Consider the following 26,149-nt stretch of genomic DNA (forward strand, 5'->3'; position numbering starts at 1 on the left):
GAGATCCACCTCCCATCTCTCTCTCTCTCTCTCTCTCTCTCTCTCTCTCTCTCTCTCTTTGTTGCTTCGTCTCTCTCTTTTCTTTTCTCTTTCCATCCCTCTCCCTTCAGCCCCCCCTTGCTGATGACTGAAGGTGTGTTTGAGGAATCTCACCGCTAGGTGAACCTGCTAAGATAAGATAAAACAGAGACACAGGGCATCTTTGTATCATATTCTGTCACTCTGGTGGTCCTATTCTCTCTTTTATCCCCCGCCCAGCCCTCTTCCAGTCTCTCTTCAGAACAGTGAGAACAGAATAGGGGGAAAAATGTTGGCAAGGCCTGCCTTCCTCTCCATATAAAAAGCTTGAGCTCATAGCCTCTCCCTCTCCATAAAAATGTATACCATACACTCGACGAACTACTACTTACTGCCTGGCTGTATATAGAAGATACTGAATCATGCTCAGCCAACGCCTCATGTTGCCTCTCCAAAGAGATAATGAGAAAGATTGAGAAGGAGAGACAAAGAAAAGAGAAAGGGGGACAGTTTTTTGCTGAGAGACTGGCCGTCGTTCATCAGTCTGTAAGCAGCATGGTGTCCTCCATCTCACTCTCTCTGGTTATTTTTGCCAAAGTGCTGCTTCTTTGATCAAGCCAGCATCACAGAGAAGAAGACGGGCACGCAGACATTGAGAGGGGGTTAATATTGGAACACAATTGACGGCTTGTCACTTTTAGCTCCGAGGCACCAACATCGCAGAGTAGTTAGTTAGGTGCCGGAGAGGGAAATAGAGGGGGGTAACACACACACATAACACACACACACCTCAGAGAGCTTTTTCTGTGCTAAATAAATAACAAGCGATGATGTAAATTGGTGTTTTCCTGGAGTGTGTGGCTGCTTCTGGGATGTATTTTTCATGTCAAGACAGTTTAGAGTGGTTTAGGAATGCAGGATGTACAGATAATGAATTTAACCCCCCTAACACACACAGCCACACAGTTTTACTCATGTCCATACACACAGGGAAGGGAGTTGAATATTCACCTGACCACAGGTGCACCACAGCATTAATGCAAGGCATATTGAGGCTGACTCCCACCCCCACCTCCCTCTCTACACCATTGTTCCACTCACCAGGACCCGGGGGGGGGGGGTTGCCAGGGGTGACATCAGCCTATAGCCATACGCAAGTAGAGACACAGTGAGAGAGGAAAGCTCGTTGTTGGCTGACTGATCTCCAGTCTCGCGCTGACAAGCCCCCCATGTTCACTAGATTTGTTTTGTGTTGTGTTCACTCCTGGTAAACACTTGCCTCTCAAAACAGGCAGCTACTACCTCTGTCACACCGAGGCTGTCAACACGACGCTCACCCGCACTGTACTCCACACATCACACACCGAGCTGTTCACACACTGTAGAGATGTATGTACGGGCTAAATGGATGTACTCAAAGGCAGCTTAAATGCATATAAGAGCTGTTAAAGCGGTGTTTATGGGAGGCATTTGCATAGTGTTCACAGCACTTTCTGCCTCCTGTCTCCTTCCCATACACACACATTCATAAGCTACACTTTTCCCCCTTGAATACTCTCAACATGCCTTCCTGACTAATGAAACAAAATGAAAGAAGGTTGATTTGAGGCAAAACAAGGAAGGTTGTTTTTTTTCATATTTCCTGTTTCAATAATTAATATGCATGAGTTTTATGGCCGCTTAAGATGCGATCAATTATTCATTAACAGCATGTTAATTGCATCCACAGTCGTGAATATTTAACCAAACACTAAATCAATGGGGTCGAATGAGCAGCAATATGGACATTTTATAAGCTTTGGCAAAATTAGGTTAGGCTTTAATGAAAACGGCAGAGAGCAGATTGGAAAGGGACAAATGTGAAGAAAGAACCAACTTCACGAAAGGATGGAAGCCAACATGTTATGAATAAATACAAGGTTGTTGACTCATAATAGTATAGTCAGTGACTTCTTCGCCTTTTCTTCTGCTTTGTCTCTTTATTCTCATCTCCTCCTTTTTTAAATGGAGAGGATGTAATCTCTTCATCTCTGCCCACTGTAGGCAGCCTTCTTCACTCTCAAAGACTCCAGACTCCTTTGTCCTGGATCTTTGTGTGCTTGTGTGTCTGTGCAGCTCTTGTTTGTGTGTGTGTGTGTGTGTGTGTGTGTGTGTGTGTGTGTGTGTGTGTGTCACAGTGGTGTCTGGACGTTGACATTTCTCTGCTTGGATAACCATCGCGCCCTCTGTCCCTCTGTCCCTCCAGCCATGACGCAGGGTAATGTCACCTGTCAGTCTCAAACTCCTACTTACAACCACTGTCCCCCTTAACTCACCCACCCCACCCGCATGGAACACCACCACCAGTCTACCACCACCAGTCCACCACCCTTTCGCCCCGACCCTAACTGCTTCTCCCCTGGACCTCACCTAAGAGACAAAGCCGTCACCATCTCTCCATTCCCACTCCTTTTGTCTTCCTCACCGGTACCTCATATGACTCCATATCCTCCTGCTCTTTAACTGCCTTATATCCAAATGGCACCCACCCCTTTCCTCCCCCTTACATTTGCCCCCAAGACTCCAGAATATGGAATGGGAAGACAGCACATGTAGTGAATGGGAAAGTCAGGGGTGGGAAGTTGACTTTTTGTCTGGACCCCGGTGCGTTCTGCGCCTGTTTTCAATTACTCTCCTTGCACAGGCGGGGTGGAGGTTTATGCGTTATATGGGAATGTAATTGACTATAACTGCCCTCTTAACATTAACCAGGTGTACTAGCAGAGTGTGTGAGATTAGGCCCCGGGTCTTGGCCATTATGGTGTGTGTGTGTGTGTGTGTGTGTGTGTGTTGTTGTTGTTGATGTATGTATACCCTGCTTCTGTGAGGTGCTGCCCATTAGCACCGCGTTTAAATCTGCCTTTTTTTTCCTGTGTGTTTCTGTGCACGTGTGTGTATGTGATGTGTGTGCACACTCCCACTACTTTGTCCCTTTGTGTAAGTTCCCTCATTCATCTGCCTATGTGTGCATATAAGAATGAGAGGGAAAGTAAAAAAGAGGCAGGATACAGATCCAGCCCGCTTCAAGGGGGGCCTGACTTTAAAAGGACAAAGTCAAAATGGGCCCATTCACAAGGCTGACACACTGTGATTTGTATGTATAGTGCTGTGCAGCCTGCGGGGCACTAGCCCAGGGGCTATCACAGACACCCAGGCCAGTGCACGAGCACTGGGAGGTGGTGGAGACGAATGGGGAGTGTGTGTGTGTGTGTGTGTGTGTGTGTGTGTGTGTGTGTGTGTGTGTGTGTGTGTGTGTGTGGTGGAAAGAGAAGCATCAACAGGCTGTCAATCACGCCCTGGCCACAGCCTGTCACTCCTCGATAGAGCTCGTCCGGGGGAGAATGGGAGTCCCTGGGACCCAAGAGGAGAAAGGAGGGAGGAGGTGCAGGAGGGGAAGTGGAGGAAGCAGGGAGAAGGTCTGTCTGTCTCAGTGACTCAGGCTTGATTTGATATTTGATACCGAGCATGTGGCATTTGAATGCAAATCTATTTTGATTGTCCCAGCGTCTGATAGGGTTAAGAGGAATCTATAGGGGATATGCATGTGTGTCAGAGAGAGCTGGTGTGGAGACACACACACACACACACACACACACACACACATACACAAAACAATGCTGAGAATTATTCAGATGGATTATATTACTCACCAATTCACTTGCATCAGGCGCTTTATTCTCTAAAAGCAATATAAAGATATTTAATCAGAATAAAAATATAAGATAATGGGTCAGAGGTTACAAAAATGTTTAATGTAGTGATTATTTTCTTCTTGTGCTAAAAGTAGTTCTTTTTGTATATACATCCTGTGCATTACTGTGTGTATGTTTGAAAATGTGAGCGTGTGCAGGATAATTATTTTCCCTGCGTGCATGTGGAGGATTGTGTTTAAAAGCAAGCATGCCAAGTAGGCAGACAGACAGACAGATAGACGGGCAGATAAAGCCGGTATTACTGCAGTATGGAAATGCGAGGCTCAGTTCCCTCCCAATTAGAGCAGTGACTTCTGAAATGCCATAATACCCATTAATTAGCAGGCTGCTATTTTCTCAGTGATATGGCTAATTAGTCTGCGAGGCTCTACACTATCTGGACCATTATTATTGGGTTGAAGCCATGCAAACACACTCACATACACACACTCGTGCTCAAGTTGACGCACAAACACCAGCTTACTCACGTTCATATACATACCGTACAAGGGGAAGAGACACACATGCAGCGCACATTGCAACTATTTCCCACAGTTGAGTGACCCTAATTTAAGTGACGCCATTATACGCTTCAGTGGCAGCATAGCACAGCATGAGAGCGATAATGGTGAAGAAGGGGATGTTGATGAACAGGTCCAGACTGGCCACACTCTTCTTAAACTACATGCTCCTCATAACATGTTATTATACACTGATAAAACCCCAGCAAACAGCAGCACTGCTCGTCCCCCTGTGAGAAACAACAGGGAAACGTTTCAACCCCCTGTAATGACTTGGCATGTGTGTGTGCGTTGCTCTCTCTGCCTCGACAGTCCATCAGTGTCTCCCACCGGACAGACAGGCCACTGACACAGCACCACGAGGCCCGGAAACCTTTTCAATCACTCCCTCACTTTTCCCTCTCTGTCAGGTGGCAGAAAGGCGTGATTGATCTGTTGTTTCTTCACGTAAAGGAGTGGAAAGAAGTTGTGTTTGGGTAAAAAAAAAAAGTCTGGCATGTGTGACAACCACTTTCATAAGTTTATTAATCATCTTCATCAATAATGCAGCCCTGGACCTGCTGTTGGTTGTCATGTAGCTTGTGTGTGTTTGTTTGCATGCATGCGTGCGAGTGTGTGTTCACACCCCTCACAGCCCGACAAACTTCATAAGTGTCCCATCACCACTTTAATCAAATTACTTATGAACCAAAATTGACAGTTTTCATTAATTATAAAGGATTATTCTAATTGCGATTCAAATTTATTCATTTAGAACAGACGGCATTCAGTAATGTTTCAGGAAATTTGCATATTAAATGGAGAGGGTAGGCCATTAGCTATGCTAATATATGCATGATTCCTTATTTTGTGATTGGTGGGCCATATGTAGCAGGCTGGGGGTGTGCAGGTGAGGAATCTAGAAGGAGCTGTAATATGTTTGATAAACACAGAGGGATGCAAGGCCAAAACACACACATGCACATGTCCGCACGCACACACACACATGCTCACCCACACCAGCCGAGCCATACGTCTCTGTTCAGTATCAATCTCCCTCTGTCACACACACACACACACACACACACACACACACACACACACACACACACTCCTAACATGTTCTTGGTCTCTCCCACTCTCTGCTTCCATATTCCTCCCTCAAGACCCATTGGAGGGAACAACTTTTCACCTGAGAACAAACACGGCACACTAATTAAGTTTCTGATTTCTGATCCTGCTGCATTTAGAAACATAACCTTGAGTCTGTGTACAGTCACAGTCATAGTTATGATTTAATACGGTGCTTAAATGGAACAAAAAGAAAGAACTTTTGCAAGCGGCACATTCATCCCCACAATGTATGGGGCTGGTCCCGGGTTGACACAATGCTCTTTATCAAGCTATATATAGTCGATGCATTATGCATTAAGTTTAACATGTGCTTAAATCAACACTATTCAATATGAATACATCAGTCTTCAACTAAGGTAGAGAAGAGAACGGTTAGGGTAATTGACTGCGTGGGGGAAGGCACACAGGCGGGCATAAGCACGCGGTCACACACACACACACACACACACACACACACACACACACACACGGTCACACACACACACACACACACACACACACACGGTCACACACAGCCTACGGCTGTGCGGCAGTGTCTACCCAGCCTGGTGACAGGGCAATTATTCACTGGTCAGTCCCACGAGGGCACGGCTTGGGCTGGACAGGGTAGCAGAGTGTCCCAGCATGGCAGGACAGCACTGAGGTGAGAGGGACCAGGACCCTTCATTACTCTTGTGGTCTGGGGGCCTGGAGTTTTTCTCTTTCTCTCTCTCTCTCTCTCTCTCTCTCTCTCTCTCTCTTTGTCTCTGTCTCCATCAGATTAATGGGCCAGTCCCCGACAGAGGAAGTGTTTTAATCAGCACCGCCTGCCAAGCTTGTCCATCACCCAGACAGCCTCTTATTCATCATGGCTTTGATACACACACACACACACATACACACACGCTTGCAGAGATGTTTATTTGGTTGCATTTTTTTCCAGAGCCAGGCCACAGGTATCGATGTTATCAGGCTACAAGTTGTTGAACCCACTACTCCTTTCTCCTACATTCCTACAAGCAAGAGAGAGCTCATTTCCTGTCTTTCAATGATCCCTGCACAATTTCTCAGTTGAATTTTGAATGATCCTTTTTGGATGAAATGGATGAAACACAATTGGTTAAGTGTCTCTGGGACTTCTGTCCCCAAGCTGGGACTGGAGCTCCGGCTCCAGGGGAAGCGAGGAGCGATCTCTCCCAAGTGGGGCCTCTCCCTGAGCGACTAAAGGCACAGCGCGGATCCTCCCTGACCCACTGTCTCCCTCCTCCAGGGTCCATTTGTTCTAAGAAATATTTAACAACAGGGCAAATTCAGCTGACATGACATGAGCAGATACAGACGAAGAGGAGGATGGGACGATGCATGGAGCGAGCTGGAAATGAATTTTTTAGCGCAGTGAGATGTTCTATTTGAATAAATCATGAAACTTAAGATAGACACGAGGGCAATATACAGTAGAGGTGCACGCTGCTACTTTGAGTAGTAGCACTCCGAAGGAATGGAGCAATGTGTGTGTGTGTGTGTGTGTGTGTGTGTGTGTGTGTGTGTGTGTGAGATGGTATCTCTTTGTCTATCTACCATCTATCTACCTCCCATGTTTCTGTGTGTTCAGTATGTATTTCTGCATTTTTTCTTTTAAGTTTTGTCTTTTTTTAGTCAATCTCTGTATCTATCTATCTAATATTAGTAAGGCATGTTGAACTGGATGTTTCTCTCTCAGTAAACTTGGCTACTGCAGGCTGCTACAGCCTGGTGTCCGATGCCCAGGGCCAGGCCCAGAGACAGACCTGGTTCTAGATTATTAATGTCCCCCCCTGTAGAGCCAGGCCCCCTCCCCCACCCAGTGCCCCCCTACACCCTTGGGGTCAGCCTGCATGGCTCCTGGTGCAAGCCCCCCCTCATAAATCTCCCTAAATTAGTGTGTGTGTGTGTGTGTGTGTGTGTGTGTGTGTGTGTGTGTGTGTGTGTGTGTGTGTGTGTGTGTGTGTGTGTGTCTTCTATGCCAGACAGGTCACCATGAAAACAAGCAGTCAGGCTCTTGGTTGAAGTGTCAGTGATGCATAGTGGAAAGAGCGAAAGAAAGAGTTACAGAGAAAAGAAAGAGTACGAGAAGTGAAACAAAAGGGGAGGAAAAGAAAATACACAAAACAGGACTTGAGGAAGCTGTTTGGTTCTCTGAGAGCCCCAGACTTCACTTTAAGTTTGGTCACCTATTTGTCACTCCTTTTTCCGCTGTAACATTATATTTGCTTACAAATATTTACACTTAATTTGAACTTGCCTCTGACTTCATTAGAATTGATTTCCTGAACAAATCCTAATTGCTGAAATGCAGGATCTTACGTTCCTCTACCTGCCTAGATTAGTTCAACATGTCCCACGGTGGTAACAGGCATGGGGAAGTGCTGTTGTGTCACTTAGTTAACCCCCGAGACAAATGGCTCCCCTCCGGAGCACAGTGAATTACACACCTCATGAAGCATATTAGGAGGCAGACGCAGTGCTTTTCTTCTGGAGATGATCTGTGTGGCAGAGATGGATGGAGCGAGAGGGAGAGGAGAGGGCTGAGTTATGGCATCACCCACAGCCATTTTTACAGCACATCGGCATCAGAACAAAACAGAGAGAGGAGGGGCAATGAATAAAGAAATGAGGTGCAAAAATGTACAGCACAGTGTGTAACAAAAGGCTGAAAAGATGAATAAACTAGAACTACTGAGGAAGATAAAACCACACAGTTCCAAAGTTATCCATGTTATATTTGACAAGGAAAACAACTCTTTACCTCATTTGTTGCTAATGTAGGAAAATTATTAGAAAATATAACAGAATTGTCCCTCGGAGGCTTCCTTGCTGTTAGCTAATCGCTTAGACAATCTTTATCACCACAGTAATAATATTTAGATGCTACAGGGATTACTTAAAAGTTGTGTTATAATTGCTTTCCTTGTTTTGTTTTTTATGGGCAGAGGGTGATTTTGTGTTTAATTGCTCCAAAGTGACAAATAATGCCTGATATGATATGATGAAAGTGTGAGATCATTAAATTACTACGGCGACCGGCTGCATGCGTTTATTCGTTCATTTTTGCTGTTGCAAATTTATGCCATGAGGCTTCAAGAGGCCAAGCAGTTATTTACACAAATTCACTTCCACAGCCGTTCCTGGATTTGGGGGTAATTACGTGAGAGCAAAATGGTTTTATTTCATTTAATCCAGCCAGCGCAGCAATTTGCAGTGGTAATATTTGGAGCTGTGGAGTCTGCACAGTAAAACAGCTTAATACCAGCAAGAGTCTCTCACACTAACAAGGTAGAGGGGCCAATAATCAAAGCAAAGGAGACAATATGTTCTAAAGATCAACTGAAACTTTATGTTTTGAGATGGAATACAGTTTAAGTTAATCAATAGTCTATACATTTTATCTCACTATGTAATAATATACAGTACATGCTATTTCAAAGCCTTCGCCACATTTCCACATTGTTAAAAGAAAAGTCAATTTAAAGATATTAGGTCCAAGAAGTATCAGAATCAGCCTTAAAAAACGTGTAAATATTGTTAAACTGTAGAATGTATACAATTGCCTTTGGGTTTGTAAAATCCCCCAATTTCCACAGAATATACCATCTGAACTCAAGGTGTCCTCAATGGTTGCTATGGCAATTATCATATGATATTATTGATGAAATGTTACTCTGACAACAAAGATCATTTCTGATTTTATTCACTATTGTCTGCTTTAAAGGCTGGATTGTACTGCATCTGTATGCTATTATGTAAAGCAGTTGATTATGGAGTAGCTAATTCAAATTCATCATGCTTGGATTAAAAGTATATGCACACGTATTTGTGTTAGGGAGGAAAATAAACTTCCAAACAGGATTACAAATTAGTTAGATGCGGAGCTTTAGTAAATGTATTGTCTCAGTTGTGTTACCATTAAGATTGTATGAAAACTAGTCAGCAATTGAGCAGAGAAGTAGAAATAGTTAGTTAAAAGTAATGGAAATATGCTTTAAAATATCTATATATATATATATAGCGAAGGTAGAACATTTGAAATAATTGCGTAATGGATAATAAACAGTTCAAATAGTCCAAACTGAGCTAAAACTTGACCAAACTGAGCTAAACGTGGACTATTGAATTGTATGGAAAAAATTATTGTAACAATATCCATGTTTTGTTACTTAACATCTACTTTAAAATCAGTTGAAATGAACACATGGTGGTGTCAGTGAGTTCATCAGATTGGGATGTGAGGATACGTCTGAAAAAAAAGGTCAAAGTCAACATGAGTAACAGAGCAACAGTCATGACGCAATAAATGACTGAGGGATGCGAGGGAAATAATAGTAATAATGATAATAGAGAGCTGAACTGAGTACTAGAATTATAGGCCATCGTCAGCTATCTGTCCATATTTACTGTTCAGCTGTCAATCAGATTATCCATAAATCCTTATGGTAATCTCTTTGCTATTGCATATCAACACGCACAACCCCCCCCTCGCCACACACCCACACTCTGTTGATCCATGTAAATGTGTGCAGCGATGATTCCAGTCCCCCAGCTCCTGGGGAGATGAGATAGAGCACTAAGGAATCAACATGCTGCAGTTTTGTAATGTTTCCGTGCGGCTGACTCCAGACACCTTAAGTCATGTAAATAATGAATCAGATGAGCCCTGCGTGCAGCAGATCCAGGGGACACGCTGACATGTGGCTTAGCGAATCAGGCATGCTGACTTCCTCTTACTGTCTCTTTTTTCGCACTCGATATCTCAGCACAGTCTCGCTTCTCCTTTTTCTCCACCTTTTCCTCCACCTCTCTCCAATCCAAACTCTAATATTTAACCTCCTGATTTGGTCACCTCTGACTCTGGTGACCCTAACTTTCCTCTACCCACTTATCCATCATCTGTCTATCATAAATACCTCAGAGGAGGAGGAGGAGGACAGTTAGGGAAAAGAGCAGAGTCGATGAATTAAACAGGAGGTGCAGTGAGGAAGGTGGAGTATGTTGGACAAGTGGATGTGGTCCACAGCTGTCTCTAAGGCTGCTCTCTGACCTCGAGGAGATAAGAAAGTTGGGAGACCCACAGCCTGTGGGGTCCAACAACCACTGTGGAAAAAAAGCCTCCATCTCTCTGCTTCATGAATTATTGAGATATTGGCCTACAGCTTCTAAAATATACAGGAGGGTGGTCTGTCTCTCCTTTCCGATTTCACATACTCTCTACCTTGTCCGTCTGTCTATCTTTCCATCATTTCTCTCATCTCGCTTTCTACTTCCCTCCCTCCCTACCTCCCTCCCTCTCTCTCGCCCTTTTTGCCTCTCCCCCTTCTCATTCAGTTTTGGCCTCTTGCGCCAGCGAGATCGTAAATCAGAACACAAACAAAGCGGGAGGGAAAAAAGAGAGAGGCAGAGAAAGACAGTTTGTTGTTCACTTCATAAGAGGCTTTTTCTTCCTCACTTGAAGAAGAGTTTCTACCACTAACCAGCTGTCATGCATTTAAAAGTTGTCGAGGATAAATTCACGAGTTCTGGTGTTACATCAGATGCTTGTAATGCGCACAGCAGTAGGCTGGCCCTTGAAATGAGACAGAACTCTGGTCTGTCCATTTATCTTCTTTCTCTCTTGTTTTTGCAATTGTCCAAGTCACGCTGCTGCTTGCTGTGTTTCTCTTGACATGTGTGTGTGTGTGTGTGTGTGTGTGTGATGTGTCTGCTCGTGCATGATTATATCTAAGGGAGTTGGCTCCAAACGCGCTGCCCAGTGCAGAATCCTAGCCATAACAAATGAACAGAGGGTAGAAAATAAGACATATGAAAGAAAAGCTGAGCAAAGGAGTGATTCTCTCTGTGGCTGGTGGAGATCTGTATTGTAAGCAGTTTCAGCTGTCAGCACTTCTTTGAGCTACCTCAAAGGGAGGAGGAGGAGGGGAGGCGACCGGGAAATGTTGTAGTTTTATTTTCCCCCTTTTGAGGGTTCCTGTTTATTTGTACACCGTGCTGTTTATTTTCGCGGTTTATTTGATATCATTTTTTTTCTCTTCAGAGAGACAGACAATGCAGAAGGGAGAATGGAGAGATGTACAGTACTGTTGTTTCAGTTAAAGTAGAAGTTGTCAGGCTTCAAGCCTTGGGGTGGGGCTAGGGAATAAATTGTAAGCCCTCCCCTTTCTACTTTAAGGCCTCCATTGCCAAAGACACCCCCCCCCCCAACACACACACACACACACACACACATACACACACACACACACACACACACACATCCTTCCCCTTTAGTCCTCCGACCCTCCCTCCTCCCTTCCTCATTAAGTATTGATGTGGGTAGCCATACTTGCCATCTCAGCCTATTAATAATGCATGGCAGGTGCTGTTGATGTGGTCTCTCACACTGAGATTGAGAGAGGCAGGAATGGCAACACTGTGCTGCATAGTAGCTACAGCACAACCTCCGTCACACGACTCTGCAGCTGGGGGGTGACGACCGTCTGCCCCGGTGAGTTTATGGCAAGCTGTGACAGCAGCTCGGAGATGGATATACAAGGTAGCATCTTACTCAATATCCCGGAGCTGTTTTTACATAGAAAAGTCCCTTTGTCATAAACAACTGATGGATGAGGTTGGGATAGTGTGTATGCCTTGTCTGCCACTGCTGTTTTATTAGTTTTATTTGTGTTTTATTGAAGTAGCTCATTCTGTACTTTCAGTGACAGGCAGCTGTTTTTTCACTAACTCATTTGTTTCTCTCTCTTCATCTCTCTTTCTCTGCATGTGCAGGTTCTTCCTCAAGTTCTTCCTGAAGTGTAACCAGAACTGCCTGAAGAATGCAGGGAACCCTCGAGACATGAGGCGTTTTCAGGTAAGATGCAGTTGCTTGCGTGCCTACAGTATGTGTTGTATAGAGGACAACGGCCACATTTGACTGGGACTGTCTTTCATAACTTTTTTGCAAAGCACCAGACATGGCAACAGCATACCCCCCCAGCACTTGAAGAGAAACAAAGTATTTACATGGTCTCTCTCACATAAATGCTCTCTGTGCTTTCCCAGAGAAAAGAGAGCAGAGTATGCACTAACATTACAAAATGACAAATAATTCTTAATCCTCATAAGATCAACATTCTTTTGGTTTTCTGGCCCACAACTTTACTATTTTGGTTCACTCTAACTGCTCTCACAGTCGTTTACGGCAGCTGCTTTCAGTGAAAAAGCTCTAAAAAACCCCACTGTACATTACCTACCCAGTGCCAAACAGCCAGAGTTGGCAGCTAGCAGGCAAACAGTGAAGCATTTAGCAGCTAAATAGCCAGAAATTCCCCTCAGGAGTCAGTGGAGAGCAAAAGCAGAGCTAAAAGGAGAGTTAATATTGGACTTACATTCACCAGGTGGCCAGAAACACCACTCCAAATGCTAATGTTGCTCTCTGTCTCCTGGATGTGTAAATAGGCAACCGTTTGCTAACGAGTTTGCCATATCAACTTTATAAAGCACAATATATAAGTGTACATATAAACCTGCTCTGTTATTGCAGGTTTAAAATAATTCAACATTGCATGTATAGCAAAAACACCAAAAGTAGGTCCAGAACAAAAAGTAAAGCTAGCCAAAATGCAGTACTAATGCTATGTCAAAAATATATTATAGTACTCCCTTAAAACTATAGTAACAACTCTTTAGGAAGCTAAGGAAAAATATGAAATATAACAATTGCGGCGTTAACATGTTCCCTTCAAAATAAAAGTCTGCAATCCACATAAGATTTTACAGGAATATATAATGCCCTGTTCGTAATTTAGATCAACAATATACACACTACTGTGTATATGTCATATCAAAGTGAGGCTTATTGTAGTTTCATGGTTTCCATCTGTCTTTCCCTTTCCTTAGGTGGTTGTGTCAACTACGGTGAGCGTGGAGGGTCACGTCCTGGCCGTCTCCGACAACATGTTTGTGCACAATAACTCCAAACACGGACGCCGAGCTCGAAGACTGGACCCCTCGGAAGGAACGCCGTCCTACCTGGAACACGGTAATAAAAAGCAGGGAACAAAACACACGGGCTCTCTCTCTGAGCTTTCTTTGTCTTCCTCACTTTCTTTCTTGCTGTTCAGCTCCCCTCCCTCCCTCTCTCACCCCCTTCCCCCTCTGTCTGGCTCAGCCCCTCTCATGTCTGTGCTCTATCCCTCTCAAACCTGCTCTCATGCTGTCTCTCTTATCGCTCTCCTGCTTCCTCCTCGATTCTCACTTTCCTCCCTTGTAGGGTTTCAAACTCTAGCTAAGAGAGGAGAGAGTGGTAGCTAGTGAGTCTCTCCCTTGTGGCTTACTCCCCTCAGGTCTCTGCCTCTGGGCCTTCTACTCTCCCTCACATAAGCACTATGTGTCTTATGAGGTCTGTTCTGCTTAAAGCCAACACTGGCTTTATTTCCTCGGAGACCTGCTTTTATCCTCCAGCCCTCCATCACTCCCCATCCCTCAGGTTTACCCATACACACACAAAAAAAGCCCATGCACACACATACACACCCCCGCATGCACAGTCAGACCCAAACCTTTAATACTTCATAATGACATGTGCACATGATTTAGGAGCCCGCACTGATTCCCAAGTCCCTAATCCAGTTATTTTCTCATTTCGATTTCCCAGACATTGAATAAGAGAAACATATTTTTTTTCTTTGAGGAAAGTCAACCTCAGGGATGATAATGACAAAAACCTAAGAAGGGATTTACATGACGGCCTACAGTAGATTGCATTAAGATTGAATGTTATGGTTTAGTCTTTCTAATGTTTAAAAAAGTAATTGTGTGCACATCCCACCTTCTGGCAGGTGCAGGACAATGAGAAATACTGAAGTGAAAAAAATGTAATGTCCGCAACACTGCTTTAAGCTCCCATATTTAATAAAAAGGCAATGTTTCGACCCTGCTGGGTCTTCTTCAGGCAGTTTTAGTCTTTCTAATGACCATTCTCCAGAGGTAAAGGTGGGCCACTTGTCCCTGCACTGGTCTCACAGATGATTTGAAAAGTTCACAAAGACAGGACATATTGGAGACGTCAGCGAGACCGGGATCTTACACAGAAAGGAGAACACACACAGTACGCTAACAGATGTTCCCTGTGTCAGAGAGATTTGTTTGGGAATTTCCTCTTCTCTGATTTTCTGCTCTCCTGATGACGGCGGTTAGAAGGAGTAACAACAGGAGGGAAAGGGGTGGGGGTGTGTGTGTGTGTGTGTGTGTGTGTGTGTGTGGGATGGATGAGAGGAAGGTAGTATGAAGAAATGATAAGAAGGAAGGCAACGGTTTCTTTTTGTTTCTAGTGTGTGTTGAGTTTGTGTGCAGGATATACAACTTGGGGGCCCATTTCAGGCGGTAATAGATGAGCAGTGCATAAAGTTGAACAGATGGCACAGAGGAACACCCCAAAGTATAATCCTATCACATGGCTTCACGTTCCACCATCTGGTTAATCCACACACACACAAACGCACATGGAGCGCACATAATATCAGCGGCTGTGAAAAGGAGGCATCTAAGGCCATGATTACAGCCACAGATTGCTGCTTGGTGAACGTTGATCTCTGCAGGCGTATCGGGGGGCTAAATATCATTCCAGCTTGTTGGGGAGGATCAACAGAACAGGGAGTCAGGCAAAGAGCAAAGGCTAGGCTGCAGGGAAAAAGTCAGCCTAGTCTAAAGTGGATTATGCCGCTTTACAGAATTACAGCATGTCTGACAAGCTGCATATCTGTTAAGGAGAGGAGATTTAGCTTGTATAAACATGTATTTTCCCAATGCTGTTCTTTTCTTCAATCACATCCAGTAATCTCCAAGTCCATAATACCAACAGATACTGTAAGGTTGAAAGGCACATTGAATACCAGTTATTGAAAATGTGGTTTATTGTTGTTATATTTGGTTATGTTATGTTATGTTATATGTACTTTGTCCGATAAGACATAAATAAAATGTTTTGAAGGGAAAACAGTGAAGGCTTGCACAATGCATTACAAATATCCAAGCAAGAGCTGAGCTGAGCCTGTGTGATCAGTGACATGCTCAGTGGCCAGGCGCTGAGGTGCAGTACCGTAGCTAGATAGACATATGAAATGGACAGCCGAGCAAGAACTAAGTGTTTGGTTAATGAAGGCAGCGTATTCAGAGGGCAGAGCTACTGTTGGCTCTGCTCTGCTCCCCGGTCGCGTGGCCTTTGATCAGACACTCAGCACACCTGACATTTACACGCCCGCACGCTTTGCCACGTGTCATAAAACAAGTGCACCGCCGCTGCCCTCACACACAAGGCAGGGGTGATGTTTAATAACGGGGGTGCATATAATCACTCTGATTAGTATTCCTCGCTCGCCCCCGACCCCTGGGAGAAAGGAGAGAGGTGATGTGTGAGTGAGAGAGAAGGAGATGGAAAGAAGAAGAAGGAACTGTACATTATGCCGATAGCAAAGACCTTTACAGTATGAGCTGTCATTAGGTTAGTTAGCATCTAATCTATTTTGTTTGTGACTCTTGCAGCAACCCCCAGCATCAAAGCCATCAGCCCCAGTGAAGGCTGGACCACAGGGGGCGCTACTGTCATCATCATCGGGGACAACTTCTTTGACGGCCTGCAGGTCATCTTTGGAACCATGCTGGTCTGGAGTGAGGTCAGTCACCGTGTGTGTGTGTGTGTGTGTGTGTGTGTGTGTGTGTGTGTGTGTGTGTGTGTGTGCATCCTGACCACAAAATACTAAACAGAGGCTTTTCTACTATAGACCAATGGTTCCCAACCTTTGCAGCAAGGCAATGTCTGTTTGTGACCCCTTGTCACAGGCATGAGTTGTGAGCAGTTTAAAAACTTTTTTGCTTCTCGGATTGTTTCATTTGAAGGCTTTTTAGGCCGGCATATTGCATAGTTTCATATTAAAATATTAAACTTTTCAATATTTCACATGAAAAAACATGAGAGAAGATGTATGCATAATTGTGTAACAGAAATGTGTTTTTCTTCCTTATTACTTGATCATTTTGTCACTCCATCAAATATACAGTATCTTGGGATCCCTGGGGAGGGGGGGGGGGTTAACACCCAGGTTGGGAACAACTGCTGTAAACTAGTGCTAAATCAATTATTTAATTAAGTTTGGGCTTCTCAAATGTGAGGATTACCCTCTTTTCTGTGTCTCATATTAAAGTAAATGGAATCCATCTGAGGTCAGCTGACTAAAAAATTATAATAAATTGATTAATGAACAATGACGATGATCATTAATTGCAGCCTTACTGTAAATCCATATAGAATATATTTTACAATCTAAGCAGTCTGCTTACTCGTTTATCTCTGTAGCATTTCTTATTTTTGTCGTATCTCTTCTCAGCTCCCTACCTGTCTTTTATTATGTTACTATCTGCCTTCTTGGAATATGTGCACAACATACAGTCTGAATCTCTTTGTAAGGAGCATCTGCCACATGACTAAAATGTAAATGCAGTGTATGTGTGAAATTGAAGGTCAGTGAGCGGTGCAGCTAAACAGCTTTCTCTTTAGTAAAAGAATAATTCTATAAAAAGCTCCTATATTATCTCGCCGAGAGGTGAGTGGGGCCAGACAATGGTGGAATGAAAGCGTAGCTAAGTGAGTAATGAAAGGGACAGTTAGAACAACACACACACACACACACACATAAATGCACACACGATAGCTGCTGGCAGACACATTGATAGCTTTTGAGCGCTGCTAGCTTTGAGTGCTAGTTAACTATAGTGTGCAGAAAACGAGCACTCAGTGAGGTCTCATCTGTGTTTTGTCTTGTTACCGTTTTCCTTCAAAGACTCTTCAGCACACACACACACACACACACACACACACACACACACACACAGAGACACACACAGAGAGACATACGTGGCGAGTAGGCTCATCAACCACACTAAGTGAGCCTGTTTAAGACACAGTGGTGCTTTAATGTGGCTAACGTCAGCTAGACAGCTTCAGCTGACAGACACAGAGACAGGGGCAGCAGAGACGAGCATATTATACGTTTACTTATACTGTGTAATAGATGTATGCAGAGGAAGGTGTGTTTTATTCATAAACTGATAACTGCTTTTGAACCCGTCTTACAGAGTCCATGTCAGCACTGATAACCATCCTAAGCCTCACAGTGACATTGCCTCGGGCTACGAGGCCACCTGAGGGCTTTAGCGCTAACACATCATTTCCAGGTTGATTATACAAAGAAAGAAAGTCAAAAGCTGCAACGGACAGGTCTGAGGCGAGCCGAGAAGAGTCCCTTGAGCACATGTTTAGATATGAAGTTTCATTGCATTAATCTTTCTGCCCTCTCTGCAGCTGATCACTCCCCATGCCATTCGTGTGCAAACTCCACCCAGACACATCCCCGGGGTGGTGGAAGTCACGCTGTCCTACAAATCCAAACAGTTCTGCAAAGGCACACCTGGACGCTTCATCTACACAGGTACTGCGCACTAACACTTACTAATGACACTAATTAACAGCCCCAATCTACCTATCTGCTGGACTTCTTCATGTCATTTTCTCCTAACCCTGGATTCTCTCATTTTCTACAAACAATGTAATGTCAAAAAAGCTATAACCATATACTGTAAAAAGCTTCACAAACTTTAGGTTTTATTAGGACTATATACTTGCAATATCTGCTAAATGTAACCTGGTACAGTTCAGAATCATCAGTCATTTTCTCTGAATGTTCTGTGAGGTTTCTGTGAGAAAAGAAATGTGCATGATAAACAATTTAAAATTCAATAACACGACGCAATAATTCAGTGCAAAAGCCTCATGATTGGAGGAGGAAAAGTGTTTGCCCTCTTTTATGAATCAGGTGAAGGTCAGGAGGAGGTTTAACCTTTTGATTAGTGGGATTATTGAGATTTAACCCTGTCGAAGGCGCGATTCACAAAGGAAGAGCTCCATGAGGATGTTGTGATTTTTGACGGTGAGTGCAGGGGCATGAATAACTCGAGTGTTGCATCAGAGCATATTGGTGCAGAGTTATAGCCGCGCGGTGAAAAGAGCGGCAGAGAGAGTGAATGTGAAGCGGTGATTAACCAGCGCGAGGCCACGGGTCCCCGGGGAGGTTGTGAATCACATAAATCTGTCTGTAATCTCAACCACTGATAGACTTAGGCTGTAAGCCCCAGTTGGAATTGCCAACATTTGACAAAATCACAATTGAGCGCGAGCGTGTGCGTCACATCACCGCTGCATCTTGTGTGTGTCCTAATTACTGTGCATGGACAGAATCCATGTCCATGCGTCATAATTATGACTCCGTGTTTGTGTACTTGCGGGAAAGACTGCAATTGGCCGCCTGTGTTTCTTTGTACGTATATGTGAATGTACTTCAAGCACACACATGCACATTGACAAGTAACTGCATTACTAAGACAGAGGGCAGATGGGTGGGCAGCCTTTGCCATGCCAGAGCTGTCCAACAGCCCCTGCCAAACTCATAGAGCTGTGTATATAAGTGTGTGTAGATGTGTGCATTTGTGTGCACAGCCTTTTAATGTGCCAGACATGTGGGAACCGTATGCATAAACGCCCTATCTCTTCCCAGCCTTCCACTCTTTCCCCTTGTCACATTCACTTATTCAAAACTTGGTTCTTTGGATGAATTCCTCTCCTCTCTCTCTCTGCCTCTTGGCTTCCATGGAGACACATAGAAGAATCTCAACAGGTGAGGGGAAGCAAGAGGTCATCCGGTGGGAGCTGAACACACACACTGGGCTGCCGCTTGCCAAGCGCTGGCACCTTCACGGTGACACAGTCAACCGTGTCGAGGCATAGATCCCACTTCTACTCTTCACACACTTCACTTCAGTCACTGCTCTGTACCCTCAGTGGGTATTTTGTACCTCTCCCACAGCTCCAGAACCTTTTTATAACTTCACGTTCTCCTAGCGAGGAAGAACCTGCTCACATTTGGTATCCTGAATGTGAGGCATTATCCAGAGAGGATAAGCAGAGCATTTGGAGCATAAAAAAAGCAATTGATGAGAATGGAGAGAGGTGGATGAGGAAAAGGAAGAGGGGAGAAGGATCGGAGAGAGGGATGGAGGATTACCATGGGCCATGTTGCCCTCCTGGGTCTGTTTGGCACCAGTTTGAGCCCAGTTGCCAGTGGGTACTAATCATGGAGGATTGGCAGCACTGCGTGGCAGCTGGCAGCTAGAGCGCACACACAAGAGCACAGCCCCACACTCGCAGACATGCATATACTCATATATTACATGTGCGCGCACAAACACACACATGCGCACGCTGAATTACATTGGGGACAGCTGGCATTGCTAATCAACTTCAGCTGAGGAGAGGAAAGCGAGCGGCTCACAGACCTAATTAAGTCAACAATACTGCTGCTACTGCTACTTTGCAAACATACTCAACCAAAACACACACACACACACACACACACACACACACACACACACACACACAGACACACACACACACACACACACACACACACACACAGACACACACACACACACACACACACACACACACACACACACATACACACACAAACACAACCCTTCTATAGGTTTACCCCCCTCCGCCCTCCTCTGCCTGATCATTGATACTGCACAACCAGCCAGCGCTGAACGGAAACATTTCAGCTGTAGTTCAGGACAGAGGAGACAAGCAAAGGACTTCTGGTGCAGGGGAGATCGGAGAGAAGCTATTACAGTAATGTGTCCTCTGCCGTCTCTGAGGACTCCTCTGCCATTAGACTTCAGAAAGCTCCAATTAGACTCATCAAAGGCAATTAAGCTCTCCACTGATAAGAATAAAAGAATGTTTTTTTTCATTCTCTGCTCTTCCTCTGTCTTTTTATCCCCTTATCCCCCTTCTGTTCCTCTCTCTGTCCTCTGCCTTACCCACCTCTGGGGCTGAGAGCTCTCCGTAATCTCTCTCTCTCTCTCTCTCTCTCTCTCTCTCTCTCTCTCTCTCTCTCATTATATGGTCATTGCCCACCCCCCTCTCCCCCGTCTCCCCTCTATAAATGCATCACCATGTTTGGTTGTCTATCACCTTTTACTGGATTGCTATCTTTGTAGCATTCATCAGAGATGCTCTCCCTTTTCTTTTCTCTATGCGATATAGAGTGATAATGCTCTCTGCCACTAGGGCCCACGGGTGTGTGTGTGTGTGTGTGTGTGTGTGTGTGTGTGTGTGTGTGTGTGTGTGTGTGTGCGCGTGCTTGTGTGTATGTTTGTGTGTGACACAGGGATACCGGCCATAGATTGGGAGAGTTGATGAATCATCTTGTCGTTCAAAAGGCAATCCCTCCCTCCTCAGTATGCAGCCTTGTCTGCTTAGTGCTTCCACTACGACTTCTGCTGATATTAAAAGGCTCTGCTGGCTCACATTAAGGCCAGCACCATGCGCACTGACACACATCCGCACACATGCACGCACAAACATTAGGGGTAGTTTTTCAGCGCTGAGTGCAGATTAGGGTGTCTAGGAAGCATCACTCAGTTGCCGCGAGGAGGAGCAGGAAAAGTGAGGTAAAAGACAAAAGTCAAGAACAGAATTTAAACCAGCCAGGATGCTGCTGAAATCTCTCTCCATTTCTCTCTGCCTGCCACTGTGCTCCAAATTAGTTTTAGGAGTGGAGGAAGGACTGTCAGTTGTCTGTCATTCTATTCAATACAGACACAAGATTGAAATGCAGATGATGCCACAGTAAGTCTTGTAAACATTAGCTTGCTCTGTACAGTTTTGATTTATTTTAGCCCTAATTAAGCTGTTCCACATCGTGATGAAATCTGTTTCTCACACACAACTGAGACAGATTACTTTGCTCACATGGTCACTGAGTACTTCAAATTAGTAATATTCCTGATGCTGATTGCGTGGATATCATGATGTTGATACAATTTGCTGAATCAGTGATAAAATCTGTTGTTAACATAGTTTTAAAGATGTATTTCACATTCATATGCACATGTGATACACCTGTACTCGTGTACAAACACATCCACACACCACTCACACAAAAATGCAGCATGCAGTCATCTGGCAATAAAAGTGGGGTGCAACCACGAGCTGGTCAATTACTTGTCTTGCTCCTATTTGTGAATGCTGTCTTTTATTGAGCTTGGGTGGAGGCCTGCTGTTGATTAAAACGGCTGGTCTCCAGCTGGAGACAGGGCCAGATGAGATAGCTGCACACATTCACATTTACTGCACACAGTCTTAACAGTGAGGAAATTCACACCTCTATTTGAGATTGAGATTAATTTTCTGCACCATGTGGCTTGTCTTCCCTCTTTAGCGTGCTCTGTTCTTATTACAGGAGCATCTGGTCCATGATGATGATGTAAATGAATTTTGAACGTAGATTACTTTATACCCCACTGAAATGAGCGGCGTTCACCCCCCCGGTGAGCCGAATGATTTCTTATGTTTTCTTATATCTTAATTCAAGCGTGCGCTTTTCCTCCAGATTTTTCAGAATTTGCATTCTCCCAGTGAGGATCCATGCTGTCAGGTATTGTTAACTGTCGACATGCACTTTTTGCAACAGATAATTAGAGCTTAGGTTGTAGTAACACCCACACCTCCATTGATTTGTAGAATCTCTTAGTGTCCCCCCTCCTCCCCTCCTCTCCTCTCCTCTATTCTCTCCTCCCTCTCCTTCTTCCTCAGCCTCTCCCTTCCTTTAGGAGCAAAAAGCTCTACTCATCTGTTTTCTGTGTATGAATTTCCAGCCATGCATTAGTCTCCCTGACATGTTCAAGCGATGCTTTATTTAGCTTGTCGGATTCTGCAAATAAACGCAATCTCTGGGTTTATGGAAAAATGGATAAAAATTAGATTGTAAGGTATTGATCTGGATTGTGAGTAGTCGGTGGGGGTGTTGTATATACGTGTGTGTGGTGGTGGTGGTGGTGGTGGTGGTGGTGTTGGGGGCAGCTCTCATCTGTGTGAGGGTGGGGGAGAAATGAAGCCGTAATTCAGGGCTATTGAACCCCCTGCCACTGGCGGCATCGATCGCAAGGCAGCGCTTATGAGATCACACCTGAGCACTGGAGACTGCAGAGGGGAGGGAGAGAGAGAGGGGGAGGAGGGAGAGGGGAGACGAAGGAGTGGAGAGTGAGAGAGAAACAGACGGTTGTGATATGATCAGCTCCTTACCCACTGTCTGAGGGCCTGTTAAGGTGTTAACATCAAGCCTCAGAGCCAATTACCTAACCCTGCAAGTACCCCACACACACACACACACACACACACACACACACACACAGTGTTGTGACACAGGAGGAGAAGGAGAAAGGGCTACTGGACACTTACTGTAGTTTCCCCTCCTCTCTTGTGTTTCCAGAACGACTTCACCGTGCTGACCTCTCAATTATCCCTCACCCCCCCACCTCCTACTCTTTGCACCCCAAATGCCCCTCCCCCTCTTATTCCTCCCCTAAAGCTCATACGTCCACACCCCTCCACCCTTGCCTCCTCTCCTCCTTCTCCTACCCCCTCACCCCTTCATACACACTCCCCCTGCGGCTCTGTGGGTTATTATAGTGAAATATGAAGCGGTGTGGAATCTAGGCTTCATGAAATTTCCATGAGCATTGATCTGATCTGATGTGGGTGATTGCTAGGTGAATCCCTCCAGTCCAGGGCTGTTGCTCATCTATTCATTTATTTATGGCAGTTATGTTTTACTGGCTTTGATTTGCTCTTCTGGAGAGCGACAGCTAAGGATTATAAATATACCTGTATAGGAGAGTGTGCTTTGAATCCTGGAGCGTACCGGCACAACACTCCTCTTTCGTGGCAGGAGAGTTTTTTTCTCCTTCCAGCACTAATTCCTGTTGTGAAATATGAGATATTGAGCATATATTGAGCATGAGTATAAGAGCATAAAATGCCAATATAATCCCCTAAGAGACTCAGCCAGGTAGTTAGTGGTGCGCGTTGTCCCCCACATATTCTGGTTTATGGTCCTTGAAAATGAGCAGAGACAATATCACTTCCTCTCTCAATTACCAAAATTGTCTCTTTATTTGTAATAGGGGGTATCTATGTATGTCTTGGGGTTTTTATGCTATTGTTCACTCGAGGCTCATTTGGCACATTGTGGAGAACTGATAAAAAATCCATCATAAAAACAAAAGCCTTTGAGATGAAAGAAAGGATGTTGTCGGAACAATCCCCTCCTCAGACTGCAGGCCTAATCCAGGGCAAATCCTCCTTAAGGCTTTAGAGAGATCAGAGACTAGGGAAGTAATGTCAAATATTTGTCCTCAGAAATAATTCATACTTTATTTGTTGCATGTGTTCATCTCATTGTTTTGGCTTATTTTATCAGTGGACCAGCTGGCCTGTAATACGTGTCATTCTTCAGAAGTTGAGCCTGCCTCTGGCATCTCCACTTCGACTTTTTTTTCTCTCTGTGCACTGTCTTTGCTTCTAGCTGTTCACCTTTCCTTTCTCTCACTCTTATGGATTACTGGAACAGTCCGCTGGGAGAGCTGTCCTAATACGTTTGTGTTGCCAAAACAGAGCAACAGCGATTCTTTCTCCCTTGCTGTTTTCTTCTGTGTGTGTGTTTGAGCGAGCGGTTCAGGAGGAGCCATCGTGAAGTCACTAGAGGTCCAGCAGGACAGCTTGTACTCATAGCCTCTAGGGGCCTTTTTCTGGGGGCCAGTCAGCCTGGCTGCTCAGATGTGAGGCAAGCAGGGCTTCAGCCCTCAGGAAACATCCAAGCTGCGACCCATAGGGGAAACAGACGGACGGCACACACACATACAGGCAACCCTCACGCATAATGGCTCCTTTTCTTTTACTTTTTACACACGTACAAATACAAATACATACATGTTACAGCCACAAACAGAAGCAGCATCTTTTATAAGCTGTAGCCAGGAAAAGTAGTCAAGTATGTTGTCCATGTATGTGCATTGACTCCCCAGGCAACCCACAAAGAGACATAGAGGAGAGGAGGCTAAAAGACAGAGGAGAGACAGAGAGAGAGAGAGAGAGAGAGAGAGAGAGAGAGAGAGAGAGAGAGAGAGAGAGAGAGAGTGAGTACATTAGCAATGAATTATGTGGAGAGAGCACTTATCCAACAATCCTTCTCTGAAGTGTTTGTACTATAAGCCTCAGATCTTCATTGTATTTATTCTAATGTTTAAATATTCATGGTAAATCTTCTCATATTCAATTACCATGGCACGACCACAGCATGCCGGGAGAGTGCTTTCTCCCTGCTGGATGATCTGACTCTGTGTGTGTGTGTGTGTGTGTGTGTGTGTGTGTGTGTGTGTGTGTGTGTGGGTGTGTGTGTGTGTGTATATACACTATGTGTGTGCATGTGAGAGTGTGTGGTTGTGTGTGCATGTGAGTGTATGCAACTGTCTGTGTGTGTGTGTGTGTGTGTGTGTGTGTGTGTGTGTGTGTGTGTGTGTGTGTGTGTGTGTGTGTGTGTGTGTGTGTTTAGCTTGTTCCCCGGAGCGATCAAGCCTTTGTTATATTGGAACAAGTCTCTGTAATTGCTTATATTAGTCGCTGATCAACGCAAGACCACAGGACACACACACACACACCTGCATGCACACAAACACAAACACACTGCCTGATTTCTGTCTTTTTATTAACCATCAAAGCAGGCAGACAGAGAGAGATGCATTACAACACAGGCAAACAAAGACACACACCAGACTTAATAGAGAACACCCACATTTTCAGCGTGTTTAGTTTAATGTTGAAATACTCGTGCAAAACCATGCTTAATTCAGTCACTTCTTCCATTGGAGAGAATCACTCGCTCCTACTGCTGTATCTCTCAGTTGCAGTCGAACAGTAGGTGGTTTCATTATTAAGAATCAAGCATTAAAAGTTGTTTTTTTCTTTCCGTCTCTCTTTCTGTTTGTGCTTAGCTCTGAACGAGCCAACCATAGACTACGGCTTCCAGAGGTTACAGAAAGTCATCCCGAGACATCCTGGAGACCAAGAGAGATTACCCAAGGTACAGTGCATCCATTCCTCTCATGTGTCTGTGCTCATGTTGGTCGCCATATGCAATTATTTTATAGGAATATGTCTTGGTAACACTGGTACAGAGATGTATTGACAACTTCTAGAGTTTCATAGCATGTATGGATGGACATGGCACAAGGGCATCATGATACAGAGGAGTGACTGTGTACTATAGACAGTAGGCTATACATGATACTATGCAGTATGCACATAAACATTTTGATCATATATTCATGGTCATTTTCTGCTCAAACAAACACTTTATTTGCGTAGCGAACGCACAAGCAACTCTATTCATCCTTCCACTGAGTATAAGGTCATTTAGACTGGCAAAGTGGAAGAGGAAAGGGAAGGATGGAGGGAGGAAGAGAGGAAGAGAGGCAGGAAAAGAGGTTGAGGGGAGAGAGAGAAAGAGAGAGGCAGAAGCAGGTTAGGTGATCCATCATAGCTGTCCAGTCTTACCTCCTGCTGGGTCAGTGGATCGAAGTCAACCCCGGGTGGACTTTATTACTTCGAGCACACACACACACACACACACACACACACATACACACACACACACACACACACACACACACACACACACACTGGCACATGCATAGAAATGCATACACACACTTCTCTGTGGCTGTATGTGCGCACGCACACACACACACACACACACACACACATTCAGTGGAGGGAAGTCACCATGAGGCAGAGATGGAGAGCCCAGATAGATGCAGAAGGAAGATAGA

At 44.7% G+C, this 26,149-nt stretch overlaps 1 protein-coding gene across 4 annotated transcripts in view; it reads left to right on the forward strand.

The window, feature by feature from the left end:
- Positions 1–26,149, forward strand: part of ebf1a (EBF transcription factor 1a) — a 54,830-nt gene that overhangs the window by 17,919 nt on the left and 10,762 nt on the right. For all 4 annotated transcript variants that reach the window (XM_031302541.2, XM_031302537.2, XM_031302539.2 and 1 more), the window contains exons 7-11: positions 12,158–12,239; positions 13,268–13,409; positions 15,911–16,041; positions 17,727–17,853; positions 25,313–25,401. In XM_031302541.2, coding sequence (XP_031158401.1) covers positions 12,158–12,239; positions 13,268–13,409; positions 15,911–16,041; positions 17,727–17,853; positions 25,313–25,401 — 571 coding nt within the window. The remainder of the gene's footprint in view (positions 1–12,157; positions 12,240–13,267; positions 13,410–15,910; positions 16,042–17,726; positions 17,854–25,312; positions 25,402–26,149) is intronic.

This window comes from Sander lucioperca, chromosome 1, assembly GCF_008315115.2.
Source record: "Sander lucioperca isolate FBNREF2018 chromosome 1, SLUC_FBN_1.2, whole genome shotgun sequence".
NCBI lineage: Eukaryota > Metazoa > Chordata > Actinopteri > Perciformes > Percidae > Sander > Sander lucioperca.